General features: G+C 43.1%; 1 protein-coding gene across 2 annotated transcripts in view; it reads right to left on the bottom strand.

Moving 5' to 3' along the window:
- Nucleotides 1-13466, bottom strand: part of Mgat4a (alpha-1,3-mannosyl-glycoprotein 4-beta-N-acetylglucosaminyltransferase A) — an 86913-nt gene that overhangs the window by 38927 nt on the left and 34520 nt on the right. The window contains exons 3-4 of one of the 2 annotated variants that reach the window (XM_075980413.1): nt 7751-7891; nt 5085-5225 (exon numbers count right to left, since the gene is read on the bottom strand). In XM_075980413.1, coding sequence (XP_075836528.1) covers nt 5085-5225; nt 7751-7891 — 282 coding nt within the window. Of the gene's footprint in view, nt 1-5084; nt 5226-7723; nt 7892-13466 lie in introns of both variants that reach the window. The other variant, XM_075980412.1, reaches the window with a different exon arrangement.

The following is a 13466-nucleotide window of genomic DNA, read 5'->3' as shown; positions in this document are numbered from 1 at the left end:
ACATGACCTCTGTACATTTTAAATCTTAACTACTTTTAAATCTATCCACAACCTTTAGTACAGTGCTTCTCAGCCTTCCTAATCTACGACCCTTTAATACAGTCCCTCACGCTGTCGTGAGCCCCAATCATAAAATTACTTTCGTTACTACTTCATAACTGTAATTTTGCTATTGCTATGAACTGTAATGCAAATATCTAATCTGCAGGATAGCTTGATAAGTGACCCCTATGAGAGGTCATTGGGCCACCAAAGGGGTCGTGACCCATAGGTTGAGAACTGCTTCTTTAGTGGCTTCCTACAGTTCTGAGGCTAAAAAAGCCAAAAATCCTGTAACTGATCTTGAATCCCTACAGTCTTTGGCTTTATATAACATCTCCAGCTTCCTTTGTTTGATATGGTTTGTCTACCCACGCACTTCACTTACATTGGTCTTCATCTATTTTCTAGAATAGTTCGTGCTCCCTTCCACCATAGGGCTTTCCCAGTGCTCTTGATTTTTCTCACCATGGTGGAAAGCATAATGACTTCAGGATGCCCAGGGCCTAATACCTACAACCCATGAATCAGTTACTCTGGATGCAAGGGGCTTTGTGGACAGGACTAAGACAAGCACGGGATGGGAAGGTTATGTTGGATTACCTGGTATGCTCAGAATAACCAAAAGGGCTTTTATAAAAAATATAAGTAAAAGGGTTAGAGTGAGAGGAAGTGGTGCAGCAACAGAAGGAAGAGGCCCAAGGAAGAAAATTGAAGATACTACACTTTGAAGATGAAGGAGGGGCCCACAAAGGAATATAGGCAGACTGTTGAAACTATAAAAGGTCAGGAAATCAATCCATCCCTATGCTCCGAGGAGTGTACCCTGTTGGCACCTGCCTGACTTTCCCCACTTCTGACCTCTACAACTATAAGATACTACATTTCTGTTGTTTTAAGTCCCTGAGTTTGCAGTAGGTTGTCACAATGGCAACAGAAACTAAAACACCCAAATTTCATCAGTAAAATCTATATTCTTCTGGTCTCAGGTCTTTTGGTGCCCCCCTACACACTCTGAAAGTATCCCACATCACTAATTAGTCATGTATCTTCTGCTAGACTGGAGCTCCAAAGGCTACGAGTCACACTGAGTCCTTTAGCCTAAGTACAGAGTGATGTACCTGGCTCGGGGCAGGCGCCCATGAACTCTGAGGCCAGGAAATGCACAAAGACTCACACTGTGCCCTTCTGGCAGCCAACCTGGCCGATGTTTTGCCAGCCATCTGCTTGGTATTAAATAAGTCTTTTGTTCTGAAGGCCTGGGCATTTCTTCAATTTAAAGATCCCCCCCCCCCCTTTTTAATTTATCCAACAGTGGAGGGACTGGGGCACCAACCCAGCCACAAAACCTTTGAACTACAATCTGTCCTAACTGCACAATGTGTTGGGGTAAAGGTGGTGCAGAACTTGTGGGAGTGGACAACCTATGACTGGTCCAACTAGAGACCCATTTCACAAGAGGAAGTCCCACCTGACACTGCCTGGAGGGCCAGGAACCACAGTTTGGATTGCCCAGAGGGCTAGGACAGAACCAGATATGACTGACGAATCATAGTGCTATACCATAGACCAAAGCCGAGCACAAGCATCATCAGAGATGCTTCATTCAGCAACTGATGGAAACAGATGCAGAGACCTACAGCCAACCATTAGGCGGAGCTCAGGGAATCCTGTGGAAGAGGGTAAGAAAGGACTGTAGGAGCGGGAGGCATCAAAGACGCAAGAAAATGGCCCACAGAATAAACCAAGCAGGACTCATATGGACTCACAGAGACTGAACCGACAATCAGGGAGCCTGTATGGGTCTGACTCAGGTCCTCTGCATATGTGTTATGGTTGTGTAGCTCAGTCTTCTTGTGGAACTCCTAACAGTGGGACTTTGACTCTTTTGCCTGCTCTTGGGACCCTTTCTTTCTAGTGAGCTGATTAATCCAGCCGTGATATGAGGGTTTGTGCCTATTCTTATTATAACTAGATAAGCCAAGTTTGATTGATATACCCAGGAGGATATGCCTTTTTCTGATGGGAAAGGAAAAAGAGTGAATCTGAGGGAAGGACTGGGAGGAGAAGAGGGAGGGGAAATTGCATTGGGGTGCAATATAAAAGAATCAATTTTTTTTTTTGATTTTTCGAGACAGGGTTTCTCTGTAGCTTTTTGGTTCCTGTCCTGGAACTAGCTCTTGTAGACCAGGCTGGCCTCGAACTCACAGAGATCCGCCTGCCTCTGCCTCCCGAGTGCTGGGATTAAAGGTGTGCGCCACCAACGCCCGGCAAGAATCAATTTTTTAAAATGTACTCATTTCCTTCCTGGAAATCTACTGGGCAGATGTGCATCTGCCATCTTCTTCTAGCCTTTATGTGCTTTCTGCTGCATTCTGTGCAGCTCTATCTTGCTGACTGTCAATTTGATTGGGGGAGTGGGGCATTTTCCCCCCTTGCTTTATAAAACTGGAGGTGAACCCCAGGACCGTATGCATACTAGCAAATACTCTACCACTGAGCACCCCAGCTCTCTCTTTAGAGACAGTCTAAGCTGCTAAGGCTGGTCTTTAACTTACTCTGTTGCACAGGCAGACTTTGGCCTCAAGAGTTTCCTGCCTCATCCTCCTGAGTACCTGGGAGTACCTGTCTCCAGACCCAACTTACTGGATCAAATCTCAGACCACGTATCTGAGAATTTCAACCGTTAACTACTATTATGAAGACCAAATATTTCTAGATGATCTTTTTTAACAGTTGGGTACTCTTTTGTGGGTTTTCCTTCCGTGCCCTCTAAAATAAATCACACGATTTGCTCTACCAGCTCAGTTTTATGGATCGCCAAGTTACTGGCCACAGCACTAGCCGCCTGTCTTCTTGCTGGGTAAGCCCTTTGCCATGTGCTCGCTGTGCCTGGCTACCTCAGCTGCCTCTGTAAGTGTGTGGGAAGATATGCAAGAATCTGATGGAGATCTTCAAAGTTTCAAATGACTTGAGGGGAGGGGGCTTGAGGGAGACAAGGTCTCACACTGTGTAGCCCTGGTTGACCTGGAACTCATATGATCTGTCAGCCTCTGGCTCCAAGTGTTAGAAGACTTGTTTTTTAATATATAAATTTATTTTTGTTTTATGTTCACTGTTGTTTTGCCTGCATGTATGTCTGTGTGAGGTATCAAGCCCTGAAACTGGAGTTACAGACGGGTGTGAGCTGAAGTGTGGGTGCTGGGAATTGAACCTGGGACCTCTGGAAGAGAAGCCAAGTGTTCTTAACCCCTGAGCCATCTCTCCAGCCCCTTTTTTAAACACTTTTTTTTTCATTTGTTATTCTCATTCATGAAAATACAGTCTAAATTCCATGACTGGCCTTGGAATCTTACCCAAATAGTGGCTATTACTGGGGGATGTCCACGTTAGCTTTTAAAAAGAATTAACAATTGATGTTCTAAAGAAAGGAACTCAGAGTGTTCGATACATCATGCTAGTGTACGTATATTCAGCCCCTGAAGGATGCCTGGCCTTGGTAAACATTTCCTGAATTAATACAAAAAAAAAAAAGAATCTGAACACGCTATTTTAACATTCAATCTCCACAGGGAGATCACACATTATTGTAGATTATTTATAAAATAGAAAGATGAAAGAACCAAAACAAAATAGATGCAGAGGCTTATACTAACAGTTCAAGTGATGGGAGAAAACAGGACCCTAAAGAGGAAGATTCTTAAGATTCCTACTGAATCAAAACCCTGCAGGGCTGTGGGAACAACTCAGCAGAGGAGCGCTGGTCTAGCATGCATGAGGTCCTGGGTTCAAACACGAGAACTGTGAAGAAGAAAAGCCAACTAATCAACTTTTCTAAAGTATTAACACAAGGGCCGGAGAGACGACTAAGCCATGAAGAACATATGTTGCTCATGCAGAGGACCCAGGTTCTATGTCCAGCGCCCACATGGTGGCTCACAACCACTTATAATCCCAGTTCCAGAGGACCCGACACCCTCTTCTACCTTCTGAAGGCAACACTCTTGGTTTCACATGGGATATGTTCATACACATCAAAGAAATATAAAAAAATATTAACACAAAAATGAAATTCAAACTTGAAAGGATGATATACACCTATAATCTGAGTTACTCAGTGTATGAGGGGGATGGAAATGGGTTCTAGGAAAGCTTGGGCTACACAGTGAAACCTCATTTAAAAAAATAAAAGAAAATGAATTTTGATATCTCTAGAGTAATCATCAGTTGGGGTTTTTTTGTTTTGTTTTGGTTTTGGTTTTTTTGTTGAGACATGTTTTTCTCCATGTAACAATCCTAGCTGTCCTGGAACTAGCTCTGTAGAACCAGGCTGGCCTCGAACTCACGGAGATCTACCTGCTTCTGCCTCTTAAGTGCTGGGACTAAAGGCGTGCGCCACCGCCGCCAGACTGTTTCATCAATTCTGGACTCTACATTTTAAAATGTATGAAGATAAGGTCAAACTAAAACATCCAAGTTCAATTAAGTCAAAAATTTTAAATTCGAGCAAAAATTGATAACTACAAAATATATAAAGTAGTCAAAAGGTCCTATAAGGAAAATTCAAGGGCTACAAGGGGAGAAGGAGAAAGCAGCGTATTCAAGTGTTATCGCAGGGAAAGCTCGTGAGAGTGAGAGGTGCCTCTACCTAGGGAAAAGTGGTGCAGACTAAGACAAACCCCCTGGCAGGACTACAAAGAGCCGTCAGTGCTGGGATAAGACATAGGGGTAAGGCCATCCCTCTACTTCCCCATCTTTAAAACAGAAAATTTACAAATGTTTAAGCATTTGTCTGCCTGAACTACATGTCTACTGAATCCCAATCTGATATATGGAGAAGAAATGTCCATATCCTTTCAACAAGCAGTTTGGACTGAGCCCCAAGTCGCTGTGCAGAGATTTGGAGCCCATGGGGTAAGGGGGAAGGGGAAGGTCACCATACAGTCCTGGCTCCTAGCGGGGGTGCGGGGGATAATCCTTTGTCCTAACAGTCAAAAATCTCTTGCCCAATCACAGTTCAGATAACAGGCACACAGTGCACGCACCTCCCGTTCTTCCATTGCCGATCTGTACCGCAGGCTGAAGACTTCCTTCATTTTGCAATAAATGAGGCAAATGATAATAAATGTTTGGCACTTGAAGGGATTTCTTGCTTGTCAACTCCTTTAGTAGCTTTATGGTATTATCTGAAACACAGAAAGACAATTAAGTGAAGCCTCTGATTTTCTCTCTTGAAAACCAGCAAACGCTTACGAGAATTACAAATAAGTGGGCTCTAAAATGTGTCATCTACATATGAAGTCAACCGCAAACGCAATGGCCACCACCAAATTTCACTCTCCTGTCTTATATGTAGCCCAGGCTGGCCTTAAATCTGCTACGAAGGCATCTCAATCCCAGGCATGTGCGCCACTGTTCCAGGCTGCCCTTCATTTCCATCATGCATTAACATTTCACCAAACTTTTATACAGAAATATTTCTCAAAAAAAAATGTGAGTGAAAAAATTTAAACCGCTGAAGCAGAAAATGCTCAGCACCTGTCAATCTTCAAGCGGTTTCAGTTTTCATCTAGGAGAACCAATGACTCACTGAATAGGCTACGGAGTAAAAGCTTCTGCTAATTACACATATTGCTTTGAATTTTCATCAAATTGAAATTTCACTTTCTAAACAAGGAAGTTAGCAGGAAGGACTTGTGACCACACCACCGTTAAAATTATAACAAGAGGGCTGGAGAGATGGCTCAGCAGTCAAAAGTGCCTGCAGGTCTTCCAGAGGACTGAGTCCCAGCACCTAGTCCTGGGAGATTTGATACCTTCCTCTGGCTTCCTTGGGCACGCATATGGTAAACGGACATACATGCAGGGGAAAAAAACACCCATACCAAACTCACATACATAATATCATACATGAAATGAAATGAAAGGTGAATCTCACGTGTAAAGAAATCCATGTTATCACATCCTATTCCTACCTAGCGACCAGAAACAGCTTGAATGATGCTTAAATGTCAGTCATGGTATAATCATTGCTCTAGACATTCAGCGAATCAAAGGCCTTGAAACAGCCCGTCCTGTGACTCAGACATTTCCTCTCGATGGTTTTGGCTTTTACGCATTTTCAACAAACACTTAATTGCTTTCTGTCTTGTTCCAGGAATGGTGCCACATGTCTGAAAATCACCGGTCAGCAAAACATAATCTAATGAAGATCACAGGGGCTGCCAGAAATACAACCAATTGATACACAGAAATGTTTCTCACAGAGCTGTGATTTGGAGGAGGAAAAATGACCCAGGAAAACATTCATTTGCTAATTATAGAAGGAAATGCTTAATTTGCTGTGGTTATGATTAGCATATTCGCTATTAAAGTGTTTTACCCAGGGTGGTGAGTACACAGCTCTAATCCTGAGCACTAGGGCGGCCGAAACAGGACTGCAGTCTCAGGTCAGTCTGTGCTATGGAGGAGCTCTTATCCCAGTAAAATAAAATTTTAATGTAGATAGCATTTTGAAGAAGGTCAGACATTGTGGTGTGAAGCTTTTATCCCGGTGCTCTACAGGCAGAGGCAAGCAAATCTCTGTGAGTTCGAGACCAGCCTGGTCTACATAGCAAGTCCCAAGACAACCAGAGCTACAGAGAACTGTCTTAAACAAACAAAAAACGATAATGTAAAAATGCTCAAGAGTATAATTTCAAGAAAATATTTTGAAAAAAATGTATAAGAAAGACTAAAAGAAAACAAAAATGTTGTTAATAGAAATTGTTAGACACAGGCTTCTGGCTGATTGAACTGGAGCCTTCTGTAATCGAAAACGCTTTAGTGACAAAATACACATGTGCCCTCAGGAGGAGAGGGAGAAACACGAAACTCTGAAAACAAGGTCAGGTGTTGATATCAAGATAAAAGGCATCCCTGCCTGGCTCTGTTTGGAGTACACGAAGCTGAATCTAAAATACCAGCCTGGAAAGAGCAATGGGGCCTGGCGCACTGAAATAAACACCAAACAAATGGATAATCAGAGGCAAAAAGCACCACAAGAGAGAAGCAGTGGTCCTCTGACTGACCAGAAGACCCCAGGAGAGGCCCAGACACTTCCCAAGTATGCACAATGATAAGCCAGGTTTCTTCCTGATTATCAAACAGAAGCAAGAGCAAGGACTGCTCCAGCAGCTCATAGATTTCCTCAGAGGCCATCTAAGGTCTAACACTGGCTATATCATAAGCATACTGAAATAAAAGTTAAAATCCATATTTTTTTATTTTTAAAACATTTATTTAGGGGGTGGGGAGTCAGAGGACAATGGGGGAAACTGATTCATTCTGTATACTATGTGGGACCTGGGGATTGAACCCGGGGCTGTTAGGCTTGGCATCAAGCTTTCTTTAACCACTGAGCCATCTTGCCAGCCCAAAAGTTAAAATTTAATCTCCTTACGAATGCTTTCACAAGATACAGTCTTTTCACTATTACTGATGAAAGGCACACAACTGACATAACAGTGTCTATCGTAATCAAATTCAGCAATTAATAAAAACGCATTTATAATACACCAGAAGAGCAAATTTTGTGTGATTTTTTTTTTCTGAGAAGGGCAATACATGCTGACTGGCATGTTCACAGAACTCTCCAGTCACACACTCTGTAAAGCCCCTTGAATGTACACTACTTCTAAAGTACCTGAGAACGTATTCAGTGCAGCCTTACTTCCATTAGTTTCTGCTCCTACGCGGCGAAACTGCTGGACAATGGTGTTCAACTCAGAAGAGCGCTGAGATATCCTATGTTCAGCTATGCGAAGACGTTCTTTTAAAGCAAGAAATTCTCGTTGATAAGCAATTAGTTTTTCTAGAAGCAAGACAAAAAAAATCATTAGTATGATTTGTCTTTTAGTTTATTCTTTAAAAAAATAATAACAACACACTTCTACAGTCTAAGGCAGTAGGCTAGGCATGACCCTGGAGAACCTACTTCTGCCAGCTTACTAACCCAATGTACTAACACATTCTAAATGCTTATCCTTCTACCCACAGATGAGTATAGTTCTCCCTCATCAAAGAAGCTTTTTTTTTTTTCAGCAGAAGGAAAACTATTACAGATCCACAACTGGTCAAAATGCCAATGTATGAGGGAAATTTTGCAAGCCCCTCACCCCTAGATAACTAACTATAGGCAGTCAATGGCTGGTGAGGGATGGAGAACCAGTTTTCTGCAGGGATGAACACCATGATAGGTTATCCAACCCCAAATAGCTGTAAGGGCAAGTAGGAATACATTTAGATCCTTGTGGTCACATAGAAGCCTACGGTAACCAGGAATGCTAAACACACAGGGCTATCGCTGTATAGCCTGTGTTCAGTCCAGAAATTGGGAGCAGATTTGGTTAACAGCCTGGTGACCTTTCTGTGTGGCCAGACCATACCAAATCCTCCCCTAGACCCTTGAATTTGTCTGTCTCAGTCAATCTGTAATATGCTATTCTCCCCACCCCCACCCTGCTGTATCTTGAGCTTGTTCTTTTAGTTGTTCTACAGAAACCATCTTTATGAAAGATGTCACTTGTTCTTTACAGAGAGTGTCGATGTAGTCATGTCTTCAGCTCTGCTGTGCAAATAGGATTGAGTTAATTATCACCAGGAAGCTTCTTCCCAAATGTGTGTGGTAAATATGCTTAAAATAAACTACTTGAGGTCAGACTCTCAAAGTCTGCACCAGCACTGGCTACTGAGTCATGATGACCCAAACTGCCTTCTTGCTTTCCTCGGACCATGACTCTACTGGCCATTGTGGCCACAGAGAACCCTGTAAATACACAGATGAGCAACACAAAACAGACACGGCAGGCTGAAAATCCACACATATAAACATGTATACAACATGTGTCGCAGTAATCATTACAGAAGCAGAGGACATGAATTTGAGACGGGGCTGGGGTAGGCAAAGGAGCCATTGAAGGAAGGAGGTGGAGGGGTGAAAGTATTATACATTGTGGGACCCAGAGCAGCCTGGCCACATATGGGGCCCAGGCCGCACAGCTGCCATAGCAGGCAGCACCGGGTTCCAGGTGTCATAAGCTGGCACTACAGGAACAGACCATCCAAAGGAAATTCCTAAGATTTCAACCCTTGTAGATAGGATCACCTGCTAGCACACATTCATCGCTTTTCACTAGGACACCCCTAGACAAATGTCAGTCAGGGATCCTGAACCTTAGAAATCCCTCACCCCCACACCTTTGCTACTATAAAAACCCAACTCCAACTGAGCTGGGGTCAGTCCAACACATTGGACACACAGAGGGTCCAAGTTTGCAAACTTGTATAAGAATAAAGGCTCTGGCCCAGCAGTGATGGCGCACGCCTTTAATCCCAGCAGCCCTCAGGAGGCAGAGGCAGGCGGATCTCTGTGAGTTCAAGGCCAGCCTGGTCTACAAGAGCTAGTTCCAGGACAGGAACCAAAAAAAGTTGAGAAGGAGGAGGAGGAGGAGGAGGAGGAGGAGGAGGAGGAGGAGGAGGAGGAGGAGGAGGAGGAGGAGGAGGAGGAGAAGGAGAAGGAGAAGGAGAAGGAGAAGGAGAAGAAGAAGAAGAAGAAGAAGAAGAAGAAGAAGAAGAAGAAGAAGAAGAAGAAGAAGAAGAAGAAGAAGAAGAAGAAAAAGAAAGGCTCTTTGCTTCTATATACAGGACTCGGTCTGCTAGTTGGTTTTGGGGAAACTCCATTTTATTTATGGCATAACATAAATAAAATACTCATGTATAAAACTTGCAAAATAAAATCTTAAACTAAAAAATAAATTATCTCTGCAAATGTTTTCAAGGTTTGAAGAAGTACACTTCTAAAAATAAACTAATAGAACTGCAAGAACAGAGACATAATTAAAGTCCATATTCTGCAAGAAAATGCTCACCACACTAGAACTAAAGATCAAAACAGGTCCTCACTTGTTGAACAGCAGAGCCCCTACTAACTTAGGAACTAGAAGAATGTGATCACTCTACGGAGCTGCACAGTGAAGCCCTGTCTGAAAGAGGAGGAAGAGGAGGAGGAGGAATGGGGGAGGAAGGGGAGGAGGAAGAAAAGGAAAAGGAGGAAGGGGATGAGGAAGAGAAGAGGAAAGAGGAGGAAAAAAAGGAGGAGGAAGAAGGAGGAAGAGAAGGAGGAAGAGGAAGAAGAGTCAACGTCACCCACACACCCTGTAAAGCTGGTGCTAAAAACCTGTGAAAGCACTGATCACTGCCCCTCATTCAGGGACACACAGATAACTCTTAAGAAGTCTGTGGCAGGGTAATTAGCTGGCACAATGCCCTACTTTCCTGACACTGAGAAGCAAAGCAATGCAAGCATATGTATCCCCACCCCCACCCCCAGCACACACACAAAAGCCTACTATAGGAAGGACAGAAATCAGCAGGTACTGTGACCAGGAAAGGCTTTTAAGGAAGTTCACGGTGCCTCTGTGTCCCATTTACTGATGCAGATTACGCGGTTTAATGAAATTTCAAACTATACATTCGTGGCATAGGTACTTTTTTGTGTAAATTCGTAAGAAAAAAATGCTAAGATATCATTCACAAATACAAAAGTAGAAAAAGTTGAGGTCCCAGCTTCTCAGAAGGCTGAAGTAGAAGGTTTACTGGAGGCCAGGAACCTAAAAAACAACAACCTGGCAACAGCAAGATCGCAGCTCAGAAACAGAGAACCATGATCAGTCACGTTGTAATGGTTATCGCAGGAGACAAGATTTATGAACAAAAACTACTGAGGTAAATTGGCGGGGCAGGAGGATAGAAATCACCTCTTACTCCTGAACAGGAGGACCCAGTCCTGTCCAACAGTTCTCCCCTAAGCTAACAACAACCTCAAGTGAACACTTTTCAAAATGACAGCCAGGGAAGGAGGCTTGTGTGTATTCTAAAATTTATCTAGAATAACACCTTCCAAAGCATCTAGAAAATATGGAGAGTATGGCCTGAGATCAGATCCTATTCTAGGGTGGCCCCTGAGTCTGGAGACTGTGGGCAAGCACATCAGCCACCCAGCGGCACCTAAACCAGCAGTCTAAGCCTAATATTTGTCTCCTTGAGACCCAGGCAGGGCCTACACACTGGTTTTTTGAATGCTATTTGCCACTAAAAAGAACTAGAACTCCTTGGAGAAAAATAACTTCAAAGGAATAATATTAAAAGACAAAAAGGGAGCCGGAGGCATAGCTCAGTGGATAAAGGCAGTTGCTTGCTGCTCAAGCCCAGAGACCTAAGTTCAAGTCCATTTAGTGGTAGAAGGAAAGAATCAACTCCACAAATATGTCTTCAGGCAAGCTGGCCTCCACACTGCCCACACAGTAATAAATTAAAAAGAAAATATTTTGAATGACAAGACATTGTCAGAAGGACACAAAGCTAGAATACATAGCCTCTTCACTAGCTACAGTGGGGCAATTTACAGAACAAAACTAAACCACTGATGGTAATAGATTATAACACATTGAATAAAACCAGAATCAGTGAGTCCATACTAACAAGAGAGTAGAACCTCTCCGATGAGGGGGCAGAGTATCTTACAGGAGAATGTCAGTTACTGACGGTAGGAGGAATTACCAACAGCTGAGAGTTCCTAGTCTGCAACCACCACAGCAATCACTGATTCAGGCAAGAAACAAACATGGAAGCTTAACTATCAGATGCACATCTGGTAAGGAATGAGATACTTACATCATCTCAAAGTATCTCCTCACCAAGTACTTATTTTACCCAAGAACAAATGCTAATTTTAGAGTGGGGAAACTTGGCAGACATCCCTTATGGAAAGGGAGTGGCCAAAGTTCACATCAGCAATAACAGGACCAAGCCTAGCACCTCCTGCAGAGATGCACCAAGAACACACAGGGCTCATTATTCGGTGTTCCTGCCAAGACCATGTAATCTCAATCTAATCTGAAGGAAACAGCCGACTCTACAAAACAGAGACTGTATGAAACACACAGCGTGTACTTCATGATGTGAAGGTCATCCAAGACAAAGGCTGTAGAAACACCCAAGACTAAAATGACAGAGTGCATATAGCACAATCCTGGATGGCTCCTTAATGGGATTAAAGGGGACAAAACTAAAACAGTATCAGAGTCAGTGTCAGAAAATGTCGAAGAGACTGTGGGTTCTGGGGGCGGGGGGCAAGGACACCATACTTGTGCTTCTGGAACAGCAGTGGAGAGAGGGCCTGCTGGGTCCATGAGGTAAAGTCACACTAGAGTTCCTGACCTCCCTCACCCTAGTGCTCACAAAACCTTCGTCTGAATCCACCCGTCCATATTAATGAGTTCCCCACATCACAGCCTGGAGCTTTCAAGAAGTTTCTAGAACAGTCTTAGAATTTTTCCTATTTATATTTCCCAGGAATTGAGTTCAAACTTTAATATACACAAAAAACTCCTCCAAAAGACTCATGTGTTTATACAACCCCCCATTTTCAGCATCTGTCGCAAAATTCCTGTATTTGCTTTGTTTTCAATCATTTGCTTTCTGCAGGGGGCCATGGCAGGAACTGGGGGGTTATCTATTCCCATGGGCAGCGAATCTGCTGTTTTTGTTTCCATTAGAGACGGAATCGAAGTATAAAACTCCCGAAACACGACATGGTTGGTGTTCGATCCTTTTGTGAGAATGGCAATTTTCATGTGATTTGATAATTCGAAATAACACTTTTGGACTCACTGTAGGGAAAAAAAACTGATGTAAACGGGCAACACTATGAATGCATAAAAATAGAACAGGAATATAAGACATTCTAATAAGATATGGGGTTTACTGCTGAATTTCGTGAATGCTAGAGTTAACAACACTTGTTTCCACTGTTTGGAGGGCTTTTTTTTTGTTTTGTTTTATTTTTTTTTTAAGAAGTTAAATTTTATCAAACTAAAATTCTGGTTGAAAAAAAAAATGTTGACTAACTTGCTTTGTTCCCGAATGTAAAAAAGGTGGAAATAAATGGAGAAGGACATGGCTACTTGTAAAGTATAGAGATTTTTGTTGTAAAAATAGGGAGAAAGCAGGCAGGGGAAAGAGTCCAGGCTGAGCATGGCCGGCACACTAAACCATAAGATCACAGTGGATGGGGAGGGAGAGCAAAGAGGAGCAACCTACCAAGTGAGGCGCCTGGGTTATACAGAGATCAGACTGGGGGAAGGGAAGTGGAAGGCCCGCCCCCAAAAGAGAGGAATTAAGGAAGGGGGCGGGGTGAGAAGTGCTGGGAGGAGCTACAGGTACAGGGTGGGGCTTGTCCTGGGTTTGCTTCCTAACAATCCCTCTTGTCCTTCACAGAGAAAAAGGAAACACACACACACACAACTCAGTAACACCATTCTAGAGCTTGTAGACTTTTCAGAAACCCAATATCTTTGAAAAGTATTATTTATACTTTTCAAAGCTTT

Source organism: Microtus pennsylvanicus, chromosome 7 (genome assembly GCF_037038515.1).
Source record: "Microtus pennsylvanicus isolate mMicPen1 chromosome 7, mMicPen1.hap1, whole genome shotgun sequence".
Taxonomy (NCBI): Eukaryota; Metazoa; Chordata; class Mammalia; order Rodentia; family Cricetidae; genus Microtus; species Microtus pennsylvanicus.
Note: the sequence above shows the minus strand (reverse complement) of the source record. Positions and strands in the feature narration are given on the sequence as shown.